The sequence below is a fragment of the Miniopterus natalensis genome, chromosome 5 (genome assembly GCF_054644295.1).
Source record: "Miniopterus natalensis isolate mMinNat1 chromosome 5, mMinNat1.hap1, whole genome shotgun sequence".
NCBI classification, from domain to species: Eukaryota; Metazoa; Chordata; class Mammalia; order Chiroptera; family Miniopteridae; genus Miniopterus; species Miniopterus natalensis.
In genome coordinates this window covers 84,746,537-84,772,891 of record NC_142085.1, presented here as the reverse complement: position 1 = coordinate 84,772,891, position 26,355 = coordinate 84,746,537, and the positions used below count along the sequence as shown (strand labels likewise).

Genomic DNA, 26,355 nt, shown 5'->3' with positions numbered 1-26,355 from the left:
TGTTTTATTGTCTGCTGTCCTGGAGACAGCAGCAAATAAGCTGTTCAGAGAGGTGACAGGTGAGGTGACAGCTGAGGGGATATTTGGCAATGTCTGGAGACATTTTTGGTTGTCACAGCTGGGGAGGGGGTGCTATTGGTATCTCGTGAGCATAGGCCAGCTAAACATTCTCCAACATACAGGAAGCTTCCCCCCAAAATCCACAGAATCATCGGACGTTCAATGTCAGTCGGGCCCAGGTGGAGAAACACGGCTCTAGATAGTCCTGGAAGCCTCAAAGATGGGGGGAGGGTGGCATTTGGTCTCATTTGGATGTTAGTGGAAGGGCGCTGTCCCTTCCAAGATTTGTCAAAGGAGCATTTAGGAAAGAGGAACTAATGAGAACAAAGTCCCCAAGGCAAGAGTAGGCTGTGGGAAGGCCAGTATGGCTATTGTAGGTGAGATCAGCACTGTGGGTAAACGATACAGGGTTTTGTGGCTGTTGTATGAGTTATTCAAGTTACTCAGTGGATTTTGAGTTGTGAGGAGAGTTTGGACATTGCTGATTGTTTTGACCTTTTCCATTTGATTTTATTTTCCACAGAATTATGGCCTTGAAACCGACAACATGAAGAACTTGGTTCTGAAATTGCGAGCGTCTTCCCACAACTTACAGAATTACATAAGTAGCCGGCGGAAAAGTCCAGCTTATGACGGGAACACGTCCCATAAGCCCCCCAACGAGTTCCTGACTTCTGTGGTGGAGCTCATAGGCGCTGCCAAGGCCTTGTTGTCTTGGCTGGACCGGTGAGTTACGGGGGTGCTGTACTGTCCTGTGACAGGAGGGCCCGAGAGGCACAGACGCCTGTACTTTGTCTTAGGAAAATGAACCATTACCCCTTCCTTGGCGCTTCCACTGGACCTCTCCACGAGTTCTGGATCAGTGGGAGATTTTCAGGTCCTTTTGGAAGCTATTGAAAAGTGGCCAGCAGGAACAAACTAACCTCAGTTTAGAGAAGAGAGAAACTGCTAACGTTGTATATTACTGAGGTTAAATATTAATGAATATTTGGTTGTATGAAGGCTGCTAGTTGACTTCTGAAGGGACATTGATTCTAGGCTCATTTTTTAATGTGTTGTTTTTTTTTTTATAAATCTAGCACTTCTCTATTTTCTGTTCAGATTTCCGTTTTGTGTGTTACTTGAGGAAATGGAAACATAACAAATTAAGCTAGCCTGTTGAGGAGCTCTGCTTGTCGGGATAGTGTGGGATCCCCGTGGGTTCCCCTCCCTGACCCCCACACTTTTTAAAGAGAGTTTTTGTTGCTTTCCAGGGCCCCATTCACAGGGATCACCGATTTCTCAGTCACGAAGAACAAAATCATTCAGCTGTGCTTGGATCTGACCACTACAGTCCAGAAGGTCAGTATGGCATTGTCGCCTCTTAACCTGTCTTTCCTCCCTTCCCCCTTTCTTCTCTTCAAAGGGTTTACATGCAGGTATGAAGTATCATGCTTCTCTCTCCATTTCCCCCCATTAGAACTGGGGAGAGATGGAAGCCTTTAAATTAGAGGCATTGCATAGATGTCTTCTGAGCAAATAACTAGTGGCCTTTACCTCTAAGATTACCTTCATTTATTTCAAAACAGTGGAGCTAATTGTCCTATACTTTCTCTAGAATGTTAGAGCACTTAACTTTTTTACAGTAGAAATTCGGGAGTCACTAAATTTCACTATAATCTTTGTTCTTAGTCTTTTCTTTTTGACCTGTGGTGGTTGAGTTTATCAGTCAGGATGAGCTAGGTTATGATGCAGTAACAAATAACCCCCAACCTCAGCTGTTTATTTCTTGATTATCTATATCCAGATGGGCCATCTTGGGGATCTGCTCCAACTCTCCTCACTTCAGGATGTAGGCTGGCAGAACAACCAGTAACTCATGTTTCTTGTCCCTTGGCAGAGGGACAAAGAACCTTGGAGGATTTCACACTGACAAATGTTCTGGTTTGGAAATGACAAGTGTCAATTTCACTCACAGCTCACTGTGAGCAGATTTATATGCATCTGTAACTTAACTAGTTTCTGTAACCTGAACTTTAAAAAAATTTCTTATTAGACGATCAGCTCTTAAGATCACTTCTCGTCATAGTCCCTGGCACCTAGCAGACACTGTAAAACATTTTTGAATTGAATTGAGGCTATAAAATGTAAGGAAGAGATTGTTCTTTTTTCACATTCCACTTGTTTCTAAAATTCTGATTACACATTTGTTCCCACCACTGATTTGGCAGAAAGTAAAGTGTGTCATTTCCTCAGTCCTGTCCATGCCATATGACAGGCGCAGTCCTGAAAGCAGTGTGCTTTCCGTCTGTTCCTGGATCGTGAAGAGTGAAGTTTGGCTTTGCGCAGGGCAGCTGTTTGAGGTCCAGTCCTGAGCAGCCACTGAACTTCAGGCACATGTGATTCATCACATGCTTTCGAGGCCGTGTTCTTAGAAAGGAGCTTGGAACCACTAAAGTGGCCCTGAGTTTTTGCTCTGTTTTATGATGTGTAAAGTAATTTTGACAAAAACAGTCTGATAACCACTTTTGATACATAAATTAGCCAGCCCCCAGCCACCAACACCTTGAGCCTTTTTTTTTTAATTCTTCACCCGAGGATATTTCTTCCATTGCTTTTCAGAGAGTGTGGAAGGGAGAGAGAGTGGACGAGAGAGAGAGAGAAACGTTGATGTAACAGACACATCAATCGGTTGCCTCCCACACGCATCCTGACCAGAGCTGGGGATTGAGCCGGCAACAGAGGTACGTGCTCTTGGTTGGAATCGAACCCTGGACCCTTCAGTCCACAGGCTGACGCTCTAACCCCTGAGCCAAAACCGCCTAGGGCTTGAGCCTTTTTTTCTTCTCGGCTTCCCTCTCTCCACTATATTCTGCCTGTTTTGATTTTTAAAAGAATTTACTTGTGATCAATTAAAATGACAATGTAAGAGTTGAACATTGTAATTAACAAATGGGAAAGTTTTGCTCATGGATGTGTCAACTGATGGTCATTGATGCCAGTTCAATGCCAACAGGAATCACCAATTTGGGGTGTTTTAAAAAAGGAAACTATTCAGTGCAGAACAGCTCAGTTGTGATACAGCTGTGAGGCAGCCCTGGGGCCAGCGCCCTCCGGCTAGACAGCGCTGCTGTGTGCCGCTCGGTTCTGTGCCAGTGTCCTTGGGCCTGCAGGGGTCTGCTGCTCCCCTCTGCTCCAGCCAGACATCTCTGGTGGGTCAGCTCAGCCAGGGAAACTGAGTCTTCAGAGTTCCTTGGAAGGGGAAAGTAGCTCTCCCCCACCACAGGGGAACTGACTTATATAGACAGAAGTCCTTGCCTCTGATCCCTGATTGGTCTTTCTTTATGCAAATGAGGACTCCAAGTCCTTACAGTTTGATTGGTTCAAAAGGCACTGTCCTGATTGGTCAGAATAGCGCTGCTCTGGTTGGTCAGAGCTGTGCAGCTCTGATTGGATGGGGAAAGCCTCAGTCCTGTTGGTTGAAATAAGATTCTAGGAGCTACTTTATAAGGGCTGCTCAGCCAGGGGAAGGCAGGGCAGGGGGGCAGTTCAGTGCAGGCTTTTCCCTAAAGTGCAGGTTGTGTGAGTGACCCCTGTGTAGAAATGGCTGTTGGGCTCCGTTTTTCTTTTTTATGAATTTTTTTTTAAAATATATCTTTATTGATTTCAGAGAGAAGAAGGAAGAGGGAGAGAGAGGAATATCAATGATGAGAGAGTCATTGATTGGCTGCCTCTTGCACGCCCCCTGCTGGGGATCGAGCCTGCAACCCGGGCATATGCCCTGACCGGGAATCGAACCATGATCTCCTGGATCCTAGGTCGATGCTTAACCGCTGAGCCATGCTGGCCAGGCTAATGATGATTTTTAAATGTATGTTTAAGTGAATGAGGTAACACCTCTGATGAATAAGCTGATTGAGAATTTGTCTTTTAGGAGAAATTTAACCTGTATTTAAAGGATACAAGAGGTATTGTTTTTGTTCACTTGTGGTTCATTTTTTTATTTTGTTTTCCCTTTGGTGGTCATTGAGCATAGGCTTCAAGGAAAGAGAGGTTCCAATCCTGTCTCTACCATTAATTGGCCCCGGGACCTCGGACAAGTCACTGAAAACTTATGAATCTCAATTTTTTTCCGTCTGTAAAATGCTGATGTTTACCTCACCAGATGATTTGATGGGATTTCTACAAGGTATTGTTGAGAAAGAAAAAAGGGAAAAAGTGTAATAGGAGGACACATAGTGACCAAAAAACATTTTAATGTATGTATACATGTATTTGGAATATATAGATGCATGCAAAGAACTATACACAAAGGAATATATAAGCACAGCGGGCAATTTGGAAGAAAAATTGAGTTTACCTAAGTAGGGAGAGAAGTGCAGAGAAGCCGTTGATCTATGCTCCCAAAGTTTTGGTGACATGAAAACTGGGAATCACAGTGGTGAGAGGCAGGATGACAGGGGCAGGTGCTGACTTCCAGTGGGAAAGAAATGAGAAAAGTGGAAAGAAAACCGAGTGGAATCAAAGACAGCCATGAAAGCAGGCGAGGAAAAAGCCAGGAGGCCGTTTATTGCATGTGGGTTATGAATCAGTTGTGTACTACATACTTAACGTGTGTTATCACATGTAAGTCTCAACAGTTCCCCGAGGTAGAGTTTAATGACCCCTGATTTACAGGGAAGGAAACAGAGGCATGGAGAGGTTCAGCAGGCTGCCCGGGGCTCCCGTGGTAGTGAGTAGGCCGGGTAAGGAGAGCGTGGAGGGAAGGGGCACCTGATGGCTGCCCGGGCTGGGTCCCTGCCTGCCTGCTGGTCCAGGTGACCAAGCAGTGTGACAGTTCTCAGCCCATTGTCTGGCTCAGGAGGAGGTGACTGGGTCCAGTACTCTTTCCATTCTATGGCCTTCATGCCAGCAGCATGACGTCACGCCTGCAGCTGCTTCCTCCCAGTAGGGATGGGCGTGGGAACCCACGTGCATGACCGCGGAAGCCATGCTCAATGACGTGAGCCATTCGGGGAGGCGGGAGAGATCCCCTCACCCAGTGGCCCTCTCGCCACAGTGAGAAGCCGTTTACTTGGTGGCTTCTCGGCTTCATCAAAGGATCAGTATCATCGAGGTCACACATCCACCTGAGTCTCGGGCCCTGGTGTATGGAGAGGAGCGCTCTGCCTGAGGGTGACTATCTCATGTGACGATGGTGCTCGGTCATTTCGGGATTTGTACTGAGAGATCATAAATACAAAGTATCAGTTCCATCTCCAGCCTGAGACCGCACAAGCGGTTTTCCTGAAGTTGACCTCTGCTGAGCGATTCTGCTCTTCGCTGGTGCTGACAGGTGTGTGCGTGTGCACTGTCATGGTCGTTTCTGTTTTGTGCCACGCTCACTTTGGAGGAGGGAAAGCACATTTCTGCGCTCTAATTACTCATGTTTTGCAGATGCTGTTCCCATCGTTTGAATTTATATCAGACTCACGCATGTAAAAATGCATTTCTGAATTTCTTTTTATAACCCTTTTCTCACCTGGCTGCTCTTTTCCTGAGAGTCAGTGTGAATTTTAGGAGCAGTGAGAAACTATTGTTGTTTCTCTCACATTTGTACCAGGCAGAGAAAATTTTGAAAAATTTTAAGAAGACACTGAAAATCTGATAATAAAATCCCATGGGGTAGAAATTGGTAGCTCTTTCCATCCCCACTCCGGCGTGACCGAAAGTGACTTTTTGATGGAAGGGAAACTCTGACAGTTCCGACAGAGTTGATGAATATCCTTCATGTACATAAAACAGTTAGCATTTCCCCTAGAATGTCCCAGTTTGGGATTATACTGAAGGGCGCTGAGCAGACTGAAGGACGTCGCTGGCCTCCCTTTCCTTCTGCGTGCACCCCGCCTCCTGGACTGGAGTCCTCGGCTGCAGGCAGGTTCCAGAAACTGGGGGAGTTTCTCGCTGGTGGTTTCACTTTGGCTGCTTCTGAACAGGACAATGGCCATTCCTATAATCAGCTCACTGGGTTCATACAGTTTCAAGTCTTTTGTTCTTAAGCTGAGTAAATAATGCTTTGCATTCCAGCCCCTTATTTAATGTCATTAATAGCATACCTCGAGACCACATTTTTGGCACTGTGTTAAATGAATGTTTTGTCGAACCTTTCTCATCTATTAAGGACAGAAATACCTGATTTAATCTCAGTGGTGCTTAAAATAAACTTTTGTGGCTGAGCCCTTATTTGAAAGCTGTTCTTATAGGCAGGCCCAGAGCTAAAGACGCCTGGCTGGTTGGCCCAGTGCTGGCTGAGCCCGGGTCACATTTGGGAGCCATCAGAGGTCCCATGGACTTTGACTTCTGGCTTAGTAGTCTCTGCACAGCCTGGATAGCAGCAGGTGCATTTCAGCTCAGTGATTTTTGTGGGTTTTTGGGTTAATCGGTCAGATGGGTTCCTGGGTTGATAAGCTCCTGGGATCAGGATTGAGCAGAGCCGCAGGAGGAGTCACATGGTCACTCCATTCGCACTCTGTCCTCTCTCTCCCCAGGTCTCTCCGTCCATCCGTCTGTCCGTCCATCCAGGAGTGCTCAGGCTGCAGGGTGGGGGATATGTCAGGGACCATCTTGGCTCCAGGAAATATCTAGAGCGCTTAAGCCAGCAGCTTCTGAAAGTTTCGAGTTCTTGCATTTAGTTTTCATTTTTCGTCTTCTCTAGGATTGTCTTGTAGCAGAAATGGAGGACAACGTTCTCACCGTGGTAAGTACCCGTCTCACCGTTATTTTAAAATTCCCTTTCCCGAAACAGTGAGAATTACATAACGTAAGGTCCATGCCCTGTGGTCAGTTATTTCAGGGTATGCTTTGAAATGTTGGCTTTGGGGATATGGGTCTATTCATTTAGATGGACAGGGAAGAATAAAAGTTATTTAACAACAAGACTGACTACTGTGAAAATTCCTGTGCTGCTGAACTTGGATATATTGGGATCTCTCCTTTGCTTTTTTAAATTTTCCTATGAACATTTCATCCATGTGCAGTTATACTTAAATTGATGGCTAGCCTGTTAATTAGGGTTAAACTGATCTGCAAATTTTGCTTTAGACCGTTTTGATTAAGAAAAAAAAAAATCTTGGCAAAAGCCTTCTGATGGAGGGGAAGGCGGGGGCTGCTCAGCAGTATTTTGTAGCTATTAATCATTGCTTCCTCCTTTTGACAGGAGCCAGCCTGTGCTCTTTTGATAAGGCCTTCCTCCCTCTGATGCTGAGAAATTTAGCAATGAAACTGCTATAAATATATTTTCCATAAATAGGGAGGCCAAACAAACTGGAGGAATTTAAAAAGTGTCACTTGTTGGATTCTCCCCCTTGGGGGGAAAAATCACTCTTTGGAATTTCCTGATTTTTCTGGTGGTTTAATTTTGAAAGGTTAGATGGATCTGATTGGGGGAAGTAACCACATGGAACTACTGTGGTTTCTACACGGAGGCCGTTTAATAGAGATCCTCACATTGTCTCTAGAGTTTTACTTTGTCAGTGTTTGGTATTCAAAGAATGTGAGCATCACCATCATAAAAAGAGATCGTGAGACCTGAATTTGAAATACAAAACTATAAAACTCCTAGAAAAGAAACAGGAGAAAATCTAGGCGACCTTAGGTTTGGTGATGACGTTTTAGATGCAGCACTGAGAGCATGAACCATGAAAGAAAAATCGATGGGGTAGACTTCGTGAAAATTTAAAACCCTGCTCCATGAAATGCAGTGTTAAGAGAAGGAAAAGATAAGCCCCAGACTGGGAAAAACTATTTTAAAACATATCAGGTAAAGGACTTGTATCTAAAATATACAAAGAAGCCTTAACACTCAATAATAAGAAAACACTATTAGAAAGCGGGCAAAAGATCTGAACTGACATCTCACCAGGAAAGATATACAACTGGCAAATAAGTATCTGGAAAGATGTTCCGCATCATGTTTCGTTGGAGAACTGTAAATTAAAACGACACCACTGCACACTTAGTAGAATAACTAAAATTCAGAACATGACAGCACCAAATGCTGGCAAGAATGTGGAACAACGGGAACTCTCTCTCATTGCTGCTGGGAATGCATGGTGCAGCCACTTTGGAGGACGGCCTGGCAATTTCTTAATAAGTCTACACATACTCTTACCTAGGATCTAGCAATTGTAATTCTAGGTATTTACCTAAAAGAATCAAAAACTTACATCTACAAAAACTTTCACAGAATGTTATAGCAGCTTTGTTCATAATTGTTCAAACTTGGAAGCAACCAAGATGTCCTTCAGTAGGTAAATAGATAAACAAGCTGTGGTACATCCAACGATTTATTACTGAATTCAGCAAAAAAGAGAAATAAGCTCTCAAGCCATGAACAGATATGGAGAGACCTTAAGTGCGTCTTACTAAGTGAAAGAAGCCAATCTGAGAAGGCTACATACTGTATAATTATAATTATTTGACATTCTGGAAATGGCAAAACCAGAGAGACCGAAAAATTCAGTGATTGCTGGGGATTCGCAGTGGGGGAGGGGCAGAGAGCTGACCAGGTGGAGCACGGGATTTTCAGGTCGGTGAAATGATTCTGTATTATCTTGCAGTGGTGGATCCATGACATTATGCAGGTGTCAAAGCCCGTAGACCTGTACAGCACAAAGGAGAACCCTAGTGTCAGCTATGGACTTTAGTTAACCTTTATCGGACGAAAGGGAACTTTAGTTCCCGGCAAAATGTAATTTAAATTGTAAATGTAATTTTTATATTTTTTAACATCAGTAACATATATTAAAAGATAACTTTAATAATAAACAATACATTTACTTCTCAAAAAGTAGATAAGATAGAGGCAAAAAGTAAATGCCTGCAGAGCTGAATTTAAATGCCCAAAAAAGCTCCGGCAGGGAGACCCCACTACGGGAATTTAAATGCCGTCTTTTAAAGGTTAATAATCTCTCAGTATTGGTTCATCAGCTGTAACAAATGTAACACACTAATGCAAGATGTCAATAATATCTTGTTATCATTACATTATAATAATATAACTATTGGAAGCTGGTTGGGAAAGAAAGTATATAGGAATTATGCACTTTCTGTTCAATTCTTTTATAAACCTGAAATTGCTTTAAAAAATGAAATTTATTAAAATTAAACAGGCGCAGGCAAAAATTTTTAACCCTGTCAATATTTGATATGCAGCGAATGTGAGTGATCACTGAAAAATCACACATGTTTGGGAATCAGTGATTCTCCTTAACTGCCAAAGGGGGTTCCTGCCCAGCTTGTGCCCTTCAGTGGTTGTAAATGAGATAATATAAAGCTGCACTTGTTAAGCAGAGTGGAAATAGGAACATCATTCCTACGGGTGGCAAACATGGGGTTAAAGTGCCATGTGCGCACCAACCAGCAGTATCAGAATGACTGCTGACCAGAGCTAAAGATTATAGGTGACGTGCATTTCTTTAAAATCCAGCTCGAGATAAACCTGGTTAATGATTGAGCCTGTCCTGACATTTTGCCTCTCCTGCTCTAGGTCAAGGTTTTAAATGGCATCTGTGACAAAATAATCCGCTCTACCACGGACCCTGTCATGAGCCAGTGTGCGTGCCTGGAGGAAGTCCACCTGCCGAACATCAAGCCCGGAGAAGGCCTGGTAAGACCTCCAGCGGCACTCACTTTATTTTCAGATAGTCACACACTCTCATTTACTGAAGCTATTTTCACACTAACTTATTGCTTCCACTATCACTTTGAATGGAATTAAATGAGACCGTCTTCCTTCATGTCCCTAGGAATTTGCCATCTTGAACTGTTTGATAGGTTTTACATCTTCAAAGTATAAAAATAAATACAATTTTAAAACTGCCCACTTGTATCTTGAAGAAATTATCTTAACAGTTTTATATTTAGGACTTAGCAATGCAAGGAAATACAAAACATTTACACAAAGGAAAGATGGTCTCTGGGTACAAAACAGCATGAGCTCTGAGAGTCACTTGTTAGCGCTTAGGATGGAGGTGAGAAGAGGCTGCTTGGAAGAGATGATTGTTGAAAAAACACACTCAGAAATGTTTCACCAGTAATGTGCAAGCTCTGTAATAACAGGCCTTGAAAATACACACAGGTAGGTGCCTGGCTACCTAGATCAGCCCCTAGACACCCAAATCTCCCAGTCCCTAGCATGTGGCCAATGAGATTAATTTGCTGAAATCTAAGGGAAGAAACTGTGAGGCCCATTGACGAGCTTAGAGGCTTTGAGTCCGGGTTTAATTTCAGCCCTCAAGTGACTCAACCTCTTTATGTATCAGTTTCCTCACCTGTCAAAAGTGAATAATAATAATTGCCTCCACGGGGCTGTTGAAAGTATTAAGTTAGATGATGGATGCTGAGCGCCAGATGCCGGACACATAGTACATGTGCAGTATTTGGTGGCTATGGCCACTGTAGCTGCTGTGGACAAGGGGGCGGGGGCGGGGGAGGGAGAGTGCCTTGCAGCTTTGGGGGTGACATCAAGGCAGTCTCTGCTCTCAGAAAACCAAAAAACAACCAAAAGTCGACAAGCCCTCATTCTTAGTAAGTAGAAATATATATACGGAGACGGCTTGGCTTCAAAGTAAGTGATGGATTGTAGCAGACTGGGCAGGAAAGGCTTATAGGGGTGAGTGTTGAAGCAGAGCAGTAGCCCGAGTGGGCAGAAATGGAGTTGCCCTTTCAGATGGTAAAGTTCTGCAAGCAGGTGCTCTGGGCAGAGGAGTACCGCGTGTAGGGAGAAGCCCATCGCTCTGGGCATGAAAGGCACCAGGAAGGAGAGGAAGAGGGAGAACCTCCGAAGGTGTCATATTTGAGGAGATTCTCATTGGACCGTGGTGCGGGTGGCTGAGCAGGGCAAGTTCAGGGTCCAGATGACTTCTTGGGAGAATCTATGTTACTGTGGTATTGGTACCAGGGTGAGCAACGACTCTTTGCTCAGTCTACCCTTTGCTCTCTCTCCCCATCTTATAAAAGTTTAACAAATGTTTTTTATACATGACATGCCAAACTGCAGAAGTGTGTCCTCGATGACACGGCGAACTCCCCTCTGCCTTTCCCTCGCTGGCCTTTCAGGAAGGAGTGTATTTATCTTCTGCTGCCCTCAAAATGGAAGGGTGCCTGCTTCTAAGTTGTGTTATTTACTTCTTAAGTTGTATTATTTAACGATCTCCGTTCACACATGATGGTCTGGGTTGTTAGTGGCTTGGGTCAGTCACCCTGCAATGACGGCTGGTACCAAATTTAACTGAATCTTTTGTGTCACTGGACAAAGAGATGGTCAGGGGAGAACAGCCCTTGTTCGAAAGGCCTCATTCACTCTGCAGGGCCGAGAAGATTCCTTCCGAGTCCCCAGAGTTGTGGCAGAATTCGGTGTGCCTGGCACACAAAGGACAGCATCAAAGAGATGTCGCTTTCTGATTTCTTTCAGGAGCATTTCGGTGGGTTGAGTTGCCCTCCACCGCTCTCAGGATCTTGTTTCACAATGTTTCAGGAGGCTTAACAATGAGTATTGTTCTGCAGGGACTGCCTTTAATGTTTTATAAGTTCAAGTTGCACTTGCGGCTGTATTTCTACACGTTGGAGTAATGAGTTAATATATTTGTGCCTCACTCTAGGGCATGTACATCAAGTCAACCTATGACGGATTGCACGTGATTACGGGAACCACAGAGAACGTAAGTGCCTGTCCGCCAAATGTAAAAGCTGTTGGATGTTTAAACAAATTAGACACAGAGCCCACACTTTCCATTTGAATGTGCGCACGCTGTTTGATTCTCGGTGGTGAGGGTGTGGGTGCCTGTTTTGCTTATTTCTGTTGCTAGCACACTGCTTATCACCAGCTGTTGTCAATTTATTATTTAAATTGTCCCTTATTGCTGTTGTTCACATACGTTGCCCAGTTGTTACCTCCGCCCTTGTGTTAATTATTTCTTTTGCACCCTGGAAGTCTTAATGCATAAATACAAAAACCATGATCTCTTTGCTGTTGAGAATCACTCTTATAAGAACTGGAATTATTAAGCATATGTATAAAATATGGTGTTTTTTTGGTTCAGTGGAATTTATATGTGTCACCAAAGCAGCTGTTTTGGGATTTTTGCCTGACATAGATTCTTTTTGTAGAGTTGTATATGATAATATTTGGCATGATACTGAGATTTAGGAGCTCCCCCCAATCCTTTGAATAGAAAGATCAAGGCTCTTGTCTGCTGTGAGGGACGTTGGACACAGTTGTCTGTCTTTTGGAAATTCTGCTACATGACTGGTATTTCTTTAGCCCCTCAAACATTTTGAATTTGTGGAAAGTAGCGCTAAGGGAAGGCTTTTTTTTCGCAGCCTACACTATGGCTAGCTTCTAAATGACCTTGATATGCAGCTTAAAACGTTCGACTCACTTCCAGGATCTGTATAAAGGAAGCATGTGTCTGTGGAATTAATCTACTATTTAATCAACTAAGATGAGGAAATAAGTTCTTAAAATAGAAGAAATTTGGTAACAAGTTTCCTAATCTCTTTGATGGAAATACATTGGTGAATTTTAAGCTTCAGCTGCTAGGTCTTTTGATAAAATAAATTGGCATGATCTTTGGTGGGGATTTGTGACACACACTTGATTTTTGTAGTAATGCTTAAGGCAGTCAGTGGATTATAAATAAATTGTGTGTTTCTGGCAGACAAATGAGTAAAAGATGGTAGTGTCTTTAAGCATTCTTTGTTGAGCTACGTTGAGAACACACTGAGAACCAGTAGGAATTTTTTAAAACTGATTTTAGTGAGAGAGAAGAAGAGGGGGGGAGAGAGGAAGGGAGACACCGACCTGCTGTGCCACCTATCTATGCATTCTTCGGTTGATTCTTGGTTGAGTCTTGATTGTTGTGTGGACCCTGACCGGCAATCTGACCGCAACCTTGGTGTATCGGGATGACACTCTGACCAACTGAGCTACCCTGCCGGGGCATTGCTAGGAATTCTTATACCACCTCACCTGATAGGCAGTAACAGCGCAGGAAGTTCTGCTTTTAGGCTGGAGCGGGTGCAAAAGAAAAAGTGCATAACGCGTTATACAGTTGGTCCCTTACGCATATCCCAGACTGTACGTTTAGCTGAACCATGACAAGAATATACTCGTGCACCACTCAGCGCATTGTTTTAGACTCGATGGATTCAGAAGGATGGTGAATTTATCTCAGTTTTTAGAGGCGAAGTTTTCACCCTGCAATTTGGTGATCACATTAACCACCAGACCTGTGTGGTTCCAAATTCTCTCTGGTCTTGAAGCAATTTCAATCTTGGATAAATGTGTAGGACACTACAGTATTTATCAGAAGGCACACAGATTTTTCATCTTCAAAATGCACCCCTGTCTTTTGTTTTAAGGATGAGAGTTGAATGAGAGACTAAACAAGCTCCTTTTGAGTCAAATGAAGTGTCAAATGTAACGATACATCTCCTAGAATTCCTACCAGGCTCGTAAGATGGGCTGATTGATTCAGGGTTTTCCTGGATGGAGGTGATCCTAGCAATAGACTCTCTGTAAGTCTTCCCGGAGAGAGGTGGTTTCTGTGCAGTTAAAGATCAGAAAGTGAACGCTTGTCTTACCTATTTGGTAATCCACTGGAGAGCGCCACTCATTCTTTCAGACACTCAGCCGGATTCACTGAGTCCCTGGAATGTGTTGACCCCTCGCTAAGGCTTGTAGATGGGGGTGGAGGTGAGGTAAGAGTCCGCTTCTCATGGGCTTAATCTGGGTGTTTTACAGTTCACACTGGATGAAAATGCCAGCCACAGGGCAGCGTTCCAGCTGTCACTTAAGGTCGCTATGACCTCAGAGTCAGGATGTCTTAATGGAAGCCTAGTGTGGTGGGTGGTAGTGGACGGAAATCACCCATTGCATTGCCAAGTGTCTCTGTATTCCTCTATCTTGGACTCCAGGCTGAAGCAGTGCCAAAGGCCATCTCAGTCCTCCAGTCCTGTTTTCATCTGGGAGGTTATCTGAGAAGCCACTATCATTCCAAGGTCAGACTGACCAGTATCTAGTGATTCTCTATCCAGCTTCTTTCTTGATGTTGTTCAAGACCTTGACAGGATCCCATCCATACTCCTGCTCCCCGCCCCCCCAAGTTGAGGTGGGAATTAGATTAGCTTCTGAAGAATGGCTGCATTCTTCTTCAGGTCATCACCCTGCTACTGCAAACCAGAGTAAGCATCGTTTTCAGCAGCCTGCTCATGGTGGAGATAGGCAAGAGCTATTGCCCAAGGGCGAAGTCTGGTATCAAGCTCTCTCTTTACCGGTGTTCTGCCAAGCACAACTCTTAATCACTTGGTAGGACATTTGAGAAATGAATGCAGGAGGATCCGTAGGAAGGGAAGTCAATTCAGGACATTGGCTTATTTTTTAAGATAGCACATCTGTAAACAGGGACTTCCTGGCCATCTTTTATCATGTGAAGCTTACCTTAAACGAATCTTTAGCCCAGGAAGATGAACTGGACAAGTTGGTCCGTAACTGTGGGTCAAGCATCTGACACACAGGGGCAAAAAGGAGCGTTGATACGTGCATTTATTTTTAAGTGCCTCAAGAGAGAGATTGGAGTTAGGCCATCTCCCTCTGGTACCCACGACGCTAGTCTCTTAGGTGAGGCACCGCTGGTTGTTATGGCAGCATGTTAAATGTTTTTAAAAATAGTGGTCACACCTGTGCTTTGTGTCAGACCTAGATAAATCAAAGGGAATTTTCTATAGCTCAGTGCTGCTTTTGCTCATTCCTGTTGAGCCTATCACAGCAGTTGAGGGTGAAAAAGTTCAGCAGATGTGTCTTGAGTTTAGTTCAGACTCCCCTTGCCGTGTTCAAAGGTGCTGTATGTTTTTTAAGGATAGTTGTAAATTGTTTGAGATTCAGCAAGTTACGTAAAGTTACCAAATAAAACACTTTGGCCTAGATAATATTTAATTATCATTTGAAATCAAAGCTCTGTCTTTTCCTTCTCTTTTGCTCATATAAGATATCTTAATCATAAACAATTCTAGTTCGATTAAATGAGCAAGAATACTATGGCCAAAATATTTGACAAGTAGATTATATCAATATATCTATATACACACATATGTGAATATATCTATGTATTTGCAGATTTTTAGTAATGCATTATTTGGGAAAATAAAGTCTGGGAGTTTTTTCGATATTGGAAATGTGTTTATTTTGAATTCAACCTGAAAATGAAAAAAATTTAAACTCGTCTCTGAAAAAATTTTCTCCTTTCCCCATCTTTCTGTTTTAATACCATTGTGATAACCTGTAAAACAAGGTTGAATAAAAATAAGATTTGGCTTTAATACCTGCTTGGTAGGAGGTGGGATGACAGTTACAGTGATGTTTTACATGTTAAACAGGGTCAGCCTTTACAGGATTAGTTTTGATAAGAGTAAGGTAAGGTGGTTTTTAGATGAACTGATGGCTTTTATCAGCTCATCTTGCAGACAGTGGGTCCCACTCTCTGGCAGGTGACGTGACCCCGGCTGTTGTCACTGACACGATCTGTCCTAACAGACCACTAATGAAGCAGAACACACAGTATTCCTGGGCCAGGTTCCACAGACGCTGTAGCTCAGGGACTCATGGACACTGCGTCATCTTTCTTGGGAAAATATTTCCAATGCTCATTGTCTACAGGAGGAAGGAGAAGTAAAAGCAGAGAGCAATCGAGAGTTTAAAAAATAAGACGGGCCTCTCTGTTTGTTCCCAACAGTCTCCTGCGGACCGATGTCAGAAGATTCATGCCGGCGATGAAGTCATTCAGGTGAATCGGCAAACTGTGGTGAGTTTTTCGTGGCGACTCAAGACTTAATCGTCTCCTAGAACTTTTAACTAAACCCATAGCCATTTTGCTTGAAATTTTAAAATTTGCAGTCTACACCCAGCTTTCCGTAATTGTAAGCAGGGCTAAGGTGAACGCATCCGTATGGGCCTATTTGTATCTATTTGCTCACGACCGGTGTCCTTGAGATACATTCATAGGTTTGCTTATTTCTTCATTCATGAGCAAGTCCCTTCTCCGCATTTTCTTTCTTCGAAGGTGGGATGGCAGCTGAAAAACCTGGTGAGAAAATTGAGAGAGAATCCCACAGGAGTGGTGCTGCTGCTCAAGAAGCGCCCCACGGGCTCTTTCAACTTCACTCCCGCGCCCCTGAAGAACCTGCGGTGGAGGCCGCCTCTCGTGCAGGTGGGTGTCTGGCCTGTCCCACTGCCTGCCAGCTGCTTGGCCCACAGAACAGATGCTGGGCTCTGAGGGAGGGGAGATGGGGGTGGGCCGGGTGGGTGAAGTCGCCCTTTCCGTGGAGGTGGGAGCACTCTGGAGCCTGGAATGCTAGGTGCAGTTTGGCAGATGGGAGGGCATGTCCCAGAGGAGATGAACACTATTCTTGAGACACACCCACAGTGCCCCTGGGGATGGGTGTGTCTAGGCAAGGCTTCCTAGAAGCAGAATGTATGACAGATTCTTGTGAAACTGATTTCTGAGGACGTGTGTTTCAGGTGGAACTTAGGGCGGGAGGGAGACAGATAAGGAGCCAGGAAGCCAGCAAGGTGGTGTCTCAGGGACAGTCTAGCCTTGGCCTGTTGTACAGGTGTAACCACAGAGCCACAGGCGCCTGTAGCTGTGCTCAGGGGAGGAGCTGTCAGCCGAGGGTGGTTCTCCAGGGAAGGGAACAGCCGTGCGCTTCTAGCAACCAACTCCTGGCAGCCCGGTTTGCTAGCTGGCAGAGGGGCTTAATACCTGCATTGGTTTGCTGGCGTTGCCCTAACAAAGGACGACAGACTCGGGGACTAAACCTGAGTTCAGCAGACTAGAAGTCCAAGATCAAAGTGTGTGCAGGGTTCGCTTTTCCTGAGGCCTCTCTCCTTGGCTTGTAGATGGCCGTCTTCTCCCTGTGTCTTCACGTGGCCTTTACTCCATGTGTCTGTGTCCTACTCTCTTCTTGTAGAGACACCAGTCATATTGGATTAGGCCCCAAGTGCATGAGCTCATTTTAACTTAATTATGTCTTAAAGACCTTGTCTGCAAATACAACTACATTCTGTGGTCCTGGGGGTTAGGACTTCAGCACATGGAGTTTAAGGGGACACAGTCCAGCCCATGACACAATCTAACAGCAGAAACACCAGGTGGGAGCTGTTGTATGTCTAGATGGTCGTGATGTGGTTCTGGGAAAGGCTGGTGACGGGTGATTCTAGTGAGAGATGAAGGTGAGAGGCTCTTAGGAAGAAGACACACAAAGCAGCACAGTGTAGGGGTCAGGAGAGGGGCTCCGGAGCTGAACCCCTCGAGTTCAAATCCCAGCTCTGCCCCTTGTTAGCTGTGGGACCTGAGACAAGGTCCTTCATCTTTCTAAACCTCCCTCCTCGCTCATTATTAGTGTTGATGTTAGAAAAGGCTTTGGGGTGAGGGGTGAGGAAAACTGGCAGGGCAGGCGTGAAATGTGACTGTGAACCTGGGTGGCGATATCAGTGACAGAAATTAGACTGTGGAAAGAGCCATTGGGAAAGCAGAGATGATGGGTCTTCTGAGCACCACAGAGCCTGAAGTGATAGAGGGAAGTTCAAGTGGATGTGTTCAGCAGCTAAGCGAAAATTGTGTCTTAAGTTTAGGCTGGGGTTCATCCCTCGACCTCGGGAGATCCACTTAAGACAGGTGCACTGCCCTCTTCTCCGGCTTTGTGTGCCTTCATGCCAAGTTCCACTAACTGTGGGGTGTGGGGGGAGAGGTGAGGGCGAGGGGTGAGACACCCTATTTTGCTTTTGATCCAGGGAGAGAACCGCTGTCGAAATCAGGCAGTTTTACAGATTAGGTGCCACGTGTTCGGCAGAATCTAAACCCTGAGAGATGAGGGCTCCAGAGACATTTTCACCCCTCCCCTTGGGCCAAAAGCAAAATATGTATGTAACACTAAACAGCATAAGGTTGGGCGCCTACCATGTGACAAGCAGAGTGCTAAGCCCCTTACATGGATTCTCTCACTTAATTCTCATAGCTACCCTGTGTTGGTTCTGTTCTTGTCCCCACTTACTTCTAGTTTTAGATAATAGAAAAGTTCAATGATTTACCCAGACAGATGCAGCTAGTGCCCCCTTACCCAAGGTTTCAGTTACCTGTGTTCAATCATGGTCTGAAAAGATTAAGCGGAAAACTGCAGGAATAAGCAATTGTATTGTTATAATTGTTCTAGTTTATTATTACATATTATTAATCTATTACGGTGCCTGATTTAGAAACTAAACTTCATCATAGGTAGGTATGTGTAGGAAAAAAACCTAGTATATGTAGGTTTATCCTAGGTTTCAGACACCCGCAGGGGGTCTTGGAACGGTATCCCCGTGGGTAAGGGGGGCTGCTGCATAGCCTGGTTGGCACCCAGCTCGTCGCCGGTCGGAGCCCACACTCCTGGTGCTGATGGCGATCGCTGGAGATTTGCGTTCACGGACTGGTTTAATCCTCACTGCCACCTGCGCCGTACGCCCTGCGCACTGTCGTGTGGCTGTGCTTCAGAGGAGGAGACCGAGGCACGGGTGTTGCAGTGACTCGCTCAGCGCTAGAGTCTTAAGCCAGCCCCGGCCCCCGAGCCTGTTTCTCACGCAGCGTGTAGCCTCCCGCAGCCACAGGTAACCCTGAGCGTCCGCAAGAGGAACACGCGGGACGCGGCCGACAGTGGAACCGCGCCCCCACCTGGCCGCCTGTTGGCCAGGGGGTGGCGCTGGCTCTGGGGAGGGGCACGAGCCCCAGGAACAGTCCCCGAGGGTCCCTCCACCCTGTCGCCCTTGCTCCTGTTTCAGACCTCGCCTCCGCCCACCACGTCCCAGTCCCCTGGCAGCACCATGGACACCTCGCAGAAGGAGAAGCCGGCCATCCTGGAGCTTTACATCCCCCCGCCGCCCGCCGTGCCCTACTCCCCCCGGTAGGTCCCCGGCGCTTGGCCTGCGCGCCGCCTGGTCCCGGAGCTTCTAAGTGGTGGCGGGAGGACCCCGGGGATCCGCAGAGCAGAAGCTGCGGGATTCCAGCGTGACAGGGTTGGGGGTCTTAAAATTGCTGTTAAAGAGGGTGATTCGGGGTGCAGATTTCCAGCTGTAAGACAAGGCCTGCCCCGCTGGGTGGCTCAGTTGGTTGGAGAGTCGTCCCCTGCACCCAAACAGGGTGGGTCCGATTCCCGGTCAGGGCACATGCCTAGGTGGCGGGTTGGATCCCTGGTCTGGGCACATACACAGGAGGCACCTGATCTCTTGTGTATGCAAGTTGCTGAGAGAGGAGATCTTCAGAACTCTCATCACAAGAAAAAATGAACTTGTAACTATGTGAGGTAATGGATGTCATTTGAACTTACTGTGCATTTCTTATTTGAACTTATTTGAGCATTTCTTTCTATCATCTACCTACCTGTCCGAAATCATTAGGTTCTACACCTTAAACTAATATAATGTTATGTCAGTTATATTTCAGTAAAACTGAGGAGAGAGAACTGGGATCCTTCAGGGGGAAATGGAGGCACAGATCCAGGTTGCACAGGCCTTGCGCCTCTATAGCTGGGTGGGGAAGGGGCTCTTCATGAAAGCACGAGTTCTTGGGAATGCTCTGGCTCCAGCCTGAACATTGGAAGGGGCTGTTTGGAGGTCCCCAAAGCTGAAGTTTCATGAACTGCATGGTAAATTCATCTCTGGGGAGGAAGATAATAAATATTTCTGGGACATTAACTTAAGTTACAGCTTTATTTTGCTAGGAGAGAGATGTTCTTCGTAGCACGTAAAGAGTGTGGGTGTGGGTGTGGGTGAACTGTATTTGCAGCGCTTGTGTGTGCATGTGTGTGTCTATTATAAATTCTCAAACATTGCTTTATGATGGTTATCTTAAATGTATATGGTATAATGAGAATGGCCATACTTGATGTTATATAGGGGATGATTTAGGTACGAAATATAGGCTTATTTGTATCAACTTACATATTTACATATGTTGGTGAAACTAGAGGATCTGGCTCATTCATTCAATATACATTTAATTAGTGTCAGGCCTGGGTTACCACGTTACACAAAACAGATGTGCTTTTTGCCCCCAGACAATGGCCAATGTCTTAGTCAGCTGTTCAAGAATAAGTTGAGAAATACTCATTATGGTATAATATTTCATCAGACAAAGTTCAGGCTGAACTTAGAGTGATGCTTAACTTTATATTGGAGTTTTTCATTCACTTGTTCTGTTGTAAGCCAAACTATTTGCTTCTATTGTAGTTCTTCTGGCACAGAGAAGAATTAATGCCATTTTCCTCTTGAGTCTTGGTTTGCCCAGAACTTACTACAGCACGTAGAGCATTCACCTTAGGTGATCAGGGCGTCTGGCTGGTAGACAGGACTCTTCCTTAGAGTCGCAGACCAGAGTCGGGTGACCATCCTTCATTAATGGGGGGTATGTGTGTGGGGGTGCATGTGTGATATTTTCTGAGGACTGAGCAATGCAAATGGTTACAGAGAACGAATGGTGAGGCAGGAAAGCTTAGTGAAGGGGAAGGTTATGTGCCAGGTTGAAAAGTGTAGAAAGAGACAGGCTCATGGGGGAAGGGGCGCACAGGCTGCCGGCTCGCTGGGAACGCCACACAGGCAGGGCTGACCTTCGGATTGTTTTGGACTCAGTCTATTCTGTATTTTGTCTGGTAGTTTTTACAGGGATCACCTAATGGAATTTACTAAATGCAGAAAACAAACAAACGAACAAAAAAAAAAATGTAACCAACTGGTAACTTGGACTTATTCAAATTAATTTTAAATTTTAGCATAAGCTGACATTTAGAAAGAATTAAGTTGCAATCAAAGATCCAACTTTTGCCTGTTTCTGTACTTAGTTCAGAAAATAAATGCTTTCCACTGGGGACTATAAAGGGCCCTTTGTATTTTTAGACATAATTTTCAAATCTAACAGCTCCATTGCACATCAAGTGTCTTTTTTTCCTGGATCTTGGAAAAGACACTACTCTGGGCATGAGAAAAATGGCCCAACAGATCCCACCTGAACTTGAGATTCCTGTAGTAAGTAGGCGATTCAGCAATGGGACAGATGTACAGGGAAACCAGAGCTGTCTTTTCAAAGGTATATGTGCACCATTTGAATACATATGAAAAAAAAAATTATTTTCCCTATTTAACTCGTAGGACCATGGTATTTACCCTTATTTAATAGGATCTCTATGTATCTGAGGTGCAACTGGGGTGAAAAGTGGTGCTTTCCCCCAGTGGAAAGGTGCTTGACGTTTCTGTATGCGCCTCCTGAGTTCTGCGGGGCAGGGCCTTCGTTACCGCCGCTGTCTGCGGGGCAGGGCCTTCGTTACCGCCGCTGTCTGCGGGGCAGGGCCTTCGTTACCGCCGCTGTCTGCGGGGCAGGGCCTTCGTTACCGCCGCTGTCTTCCAGGGACGAGAAGGGGAGTTTTGTTTACGGAGGACTCAGCAAGTGTAAGCGGCCAGCGCCTGGTCCCAAGGGCTCCGAGTCCCCGAATTCCTTCCTGGACCAGGAGAGCAGAAGGCGGAGGTTCACCATTACCGACCCCGACCAGTTGCCGGGGCACCCCGTGGAAACCAGCATCCTGCCCGCGAAGATGCGGCAGAAAACGCCGTCGTATGGTGCGTCCCCCGGTGTTGGTTTCCTCCCGCCCTGTGCTGCCCTTTTCTTCCCCACCCCCGTCCTTATTTGGAACCGTTGGATGGATTTGGCAGGCTCTGAGGGTGATCCGAGGAAAACATAAACCTCAATGAAATTCTAAGTATGAGACCTTTATTCATCCCTCTAAAGCGAGGCCTTGTTGAGTCATTGCTGCGCCTGGCATGAGAGCCCGGCGGGTGAGATCATGTTCCAGTTTTAACTTTCCGGGCCTGGGTTTTAGCTTCGAGTTGCTTTTCTCTGTATACCCAGGGACTCAAGTTCAGCTCGCCCCTGTCTTGATGGCTTGCTACGGAAATGCGATGCTTTAAAATCCTTTCCTTATTTTAAACTATGTTGCTGCTTCTGCTTAAGTGAGTGTGACATGGTGGGAGTGGGGTAGGGTCTAAGTTTCAAATAAAGGGAAGGATTCTCTGAGCCAAAAAGTCATCCACTGTCATCTTTCTTCTCCCCCCACTCCCCCTGAAGGCAAGCCCCGGCCTTTGTCCATGCCTGCGGATGGGAGCTGGATGGGGATCGTGGACCCTTTTGCCAGACCTCGAAGTCATGGGAAGAAAGGTAACTTTAAGCAAATCACATCAAATAAGGAACTGAAAGACCCAGGCCCAGGTTTCAGCCCTGTTCCTAAATGTATTAGGATAACTGGATGGAGGACTTGGCCTTTCTGAGCCGAATCCTCCCATCTATAAAGTCAGGAATGCTGAGCATCTCAAATCCTACTTAATTCTAGAATGGCAGAATTATGCAGTCCTGTTAGTGATTGTAAATCTACTGTTAGCAGAGTGTGCTTTGAAAAGGCTGTAGACATTAATGGCTGGGTTTCTAAACAAGTCGAAATAAGTTACTCATTAGGTAATCCCATCCTAAATTTTTGACTGTCTTTATTGGAGCCTGTTTGATTTTTTGTGAACAAACATGGATTTTCCCCTCCCAAATCCTCCTTCTGTTAGAGAGGAATTACTAAATTTGTGTTAGAAAATAAATTTGTTTTCCATTCACCCTGGAATTGGTTACTGGTTATTGCACTAGTCTTGAGGGAAATGTTTATACATATTCTTATTTTCTGCCAGTTTATATTTGATATATCAGCACTGGTAGGACATTATAACATTGCTTTTGCAGTGCTAAAGAGCAACGCAGGAGACAGGTTCAAGTCCAGCAGGCTTTATAGTAAAGGGAAGAAGAAAAACATTCTGGAGGCCCCACTTTCAAAGTAATCAACCCCGGGCATCTCCCTGGGTCTTGGTAAAGTTTCTCACCCAAGTACCCATATCACCTGGATTATGCTAATGTGGAAAAGGGAGAAGACACCTGTCTAAAGTCCAAGGCGCTTCTAGCTGACGTGTGAAAATCTGTGGAGCAGTCAGCAGGTGGCAGGCTGTCCTTTGTTTAGATTTAGAAATTCACCATCTTTGTTGCCGTTTTCTGTAGCTTTTTCAGCTCTGATTCAGCCTTTTATTTCCTTTACATACTGAGAGATGGGGTGAGGGCTGTGGCAGGGAGTGTGAAATCAGTAAACGGAAACATACTTGACTACTCCCCTCCCCTCTCCCACATTTTTCTTGCATGATCGTGTTCGAATGAAAGGTGTCTGCACAATGGGCACTTAAAACAACAACACAACTTTATTGAGACGTAACTCACCTTTACATAGAGCTCACCATGTGAAAGTGTACAATTGAGTGCTTCTTAGTATAGTCATAGAATTGTGTGTCCATCACCACTGTCTAATTCTAGAATATTTTATCATCTCAAAAGAACCCTGAGGCCTGTAAACAGTCACCCCTCATTCCTTCCTCCCTCAGCCAACTGTTAATCTACTTTCTGTCTCTATGGATTTGCTTGTTCTGGACAGTTCATATTAATTGACTCATATAATATGTGGCTTTTTGACAATGAGGACTTTTTAAAAGTAACTTTTCCCCTTTGACTACAAAAGCAAAACAAGTACTCAAAGAACATCTAGAAGGTACGAGAAAATAAAACTCAGCTGTAGTCTCCTCCCCAGCCTCACATTTTGTGTATCTTCCAGTTGTTTTCATATCTGTAATTATACACTTAGAAAAATGTGCAGAATGGAAGAAATAGGTGTTCACTAATACTATGTACACGGAATATTATCTAGAACATTTTTTAATAGATGCATTAGTAATCCATCTTACGGTTGTAACACCTACTATTCAAGTCATAGTTGGACATTTAGGTTATTTCTGTTTTTATCTCCACCCCCAGTCATAAATAATGCTTCACTAAGCACCTTGTACATACATCTTTGCATATTTTAGGAGTGGAATTTTATGGTCAAAAGAATGCCAAAGTGCCCTGCATTGTAGGTTTCTATTCAGTTTCATAAATATCCGTCACCAATCCCAGGGCTCTAGTGGCATCTAGGGTGGGGATCAGTCTTCCTTGCTCAGAAATGTCCCGATCATTGTAGAGCATTAAAAGTTTTGGACCCCTTCCATTAAAGATGAATAGTGCCTGCCCTTCATTCAGGGTGACAACCAAAGGCACCCCCACCTTTCTGAATGCCCCTTAGGGTGCTCCAGGGTAAGAACCATGTTCTAGAAGCAGGTGCTGCCTGCTGCAGGCATTGTGGAAGGAGTGATGGGATTATACAGCTTTCTCTTTGGTTTTTGGTCTCAAGTGAAATTATGAAAATTGTTTCACTGGCAGGTTCTCTGTCTCTGCTCTGCCCACTCTCAGAGGGCCTCAGAAGTGTAAGCAGGCTTTGGGCCCACTTCACAGGGTGGCGCGGTGGGCGGTTATTTTAATGGATTTGTCTTTGTCTGAAAACAGGCGAGGACGTCCTTTGCCGGTATTTCAGTAATGAACGGATCCCCCCGATCATCGAAGAAAGCGCCTCTCCCCCGTACCGGTTCTCCAGGCCCACCACGGAGCGGCAGCTGGTCCGAGGCGCAGACTACATCCGAGGCAGCAGGTGCTACCTCAGTGGAGATCTCCATAGCAGTGCCACCATCCCGTTCCAGGAGGAAGGGACCAAAAAGAAAGTGTCCTCCGGGGCCAAGTCCTCGTCTGCAGAGCCCTCCCTGCTGGTCAGCTGGTTCACGCGCCTGAAACTGTTGACTCACTGAGCCCTGCCCTCCCCGACTCCCCACTGCTCCCAAGTGCCTTCCTTCCTCAGCGGACGACCCGTTCTGACTTTCTTGCACAGTATTATGTAGACACCTTTTGCAAGTTCATTATTTTATTTTTGGGAAAGTTGTCTGCCGCCCCTCTTGGAATGTTGAAGTAAGTGGGTGGGAGAAATCCAGAGGGTTCAGGCGCTGGCTTGCGGAGGCAGAAGGAAGAGATGGGTAGAGCCTGCTTCTCTTGCTTCCACGGAGACACTGCAGGCCGCAGCCTCCGCCGGGAACGTTAGGGGCAGGCGGAGGACCTGGGTGTTGCTCATTTTGGGGGCGGGATGAAATCGGTGGCCATTGTCGCACAGATGGGTTGGTTTGTGGTCCAACTTCTTCACCTGAAACAGCCAGAGGAGAAAACATTGTGGGCTTGCCTTTTCCAGCTGCGTATCACATCTGTAAGTGTAGCGGCTTTGACTGGGAAAGAACGCGTTTGGGGAGTGTGCCCAGCGCAGGGGTCCCAGTGCAGCCGGTTCTCTTGGGTGGTCCCCTTTCCCAGCAGCCTCGGTTCAGGTGGGTTGATGCAGAAGCACGTCGGGTAGGGCTTAGCACCCGCCAAGCGGCTTTCGGCTCGGAGGGCGCCCTTGCTTATGTGTCACTGTCCTGGGGAAAAGGCGCTGAGGGTTGGCTGACAGCCGAAGTAGCACTCAGAGAAAGGAGGCAGCGGGACTTAGGTTTGTGAAAGAGACGGCAGTTGGCATTTTGACCTGTTCGGTTCTGTCTGCCAGATAGACGGACGGTTCTTCAATATTACACGTTTTGCTAATTAGAAATATCTCGGGAAGTCTCACGGTCACAGATTTTCAAGTAGCATCAGGCATTTTGGAAAAGTGCGTCTGGGTATTAACTCCTGTTTAAACTGAATGTATGATATTTTGTTAGAATGGAAAAGTGCTATCTTGTTAATTTAAGTGTTTTAAATATAGTTGTATATTTTTCTTATTCTTAGTCCCGTGTGGCTGAAGTCTTTGTTTTGCGCCGCACACAAAGCGAACAGAGAAGAGTTCACGGAGCTTTCAGGTTTACAAGCGCCCACCAGGCCGTGGCCACCGTGGCCGCTACTGTCCAAAAAGAAAAGAAACCCTTGGGACTTTATGGATTAGCAATGGGGGCGTTGAGAAGCGTGTGTAAAGGAACATTCCAGTTCCATTTGGGGAGCTTTCTGGGGCACATTTGTAGGCTGAGCTGGTATCCCCTCCTCAGAAACCCCCCCAAATGGTTCCTCCGCGGAACGTCGTGGAAGGCAGTGGACAGGTGTCACAGGTGTCCTGGCCTTAGCAAACACCTTCCCTTCCGGAGGGCTGTGCTGGGGCGAGGGGCGAGCACCCCGCACCTGTCACCTGTCGGTGTGATTGAATTCAGGCCGCCCTGGCCTGTCACTCTGAGGCAGCTGCAGCCAGAAGACGGGGGTTCCTGGGGGGATGGAAAGGACCTGGCAAACCAAGGGTGGAAGAGGCTGG

The 26,355-nt window shown here is 45.7% G+C and overlaps 1 protein-coding gene across 1 annotated transcript in view; it reads left to right on the top strand.

The window, feature by feature from the left end:
- CNKSR3 (CNKSR family member 3) overlaps positions 1–25,843 on the top strand; it is a 70,722-nt gene extending 44,879 nt beyond the window's left edge. Inside the window, exons 3-13 of the mRNA XM_016200670.2 lie at positions 584–786; positions 1,314–1,401; positions 6,734–6,775; positions 9,566–9,685; positions 11,679–11,738; positions 15,810–15,878; positions 16,137–16,283; positions 18,890–19,011; positions 21,507–21,715; positions 22,221–22,310; positions 24,552–25,843. Coding sequence (XP_016056156.1) covers positions 584–786; positions 1,314–1,401; positions 6,734–6,775; positions 9,566–9,685; positions 11,679–11,738; positions 15,810–15,878; positions 16,137–16,283; positions 18,890–19,011; positions 21,507–21,715; positions 22,221–22,310; positions 24,552–24,847 — 1,446 coding nt within the window. The 3' untranslated portion in view covers positions 24,848–25,843. The remainder of the gene's footprint in view (positions 1–583; positions 787–1,313; positions 1,402–6,733; positions 6,776–9,565; positions 9,686–11,678; positions 11,739–15,809; positions 15,879–16,136; positions 16,284–18,889; positions 19,012–21,506; positions 21,716–22,220; positions 22,311–24,551) is intronic.
- Positions 25,844–26,355: the final 512 nt, after the last annotated feature.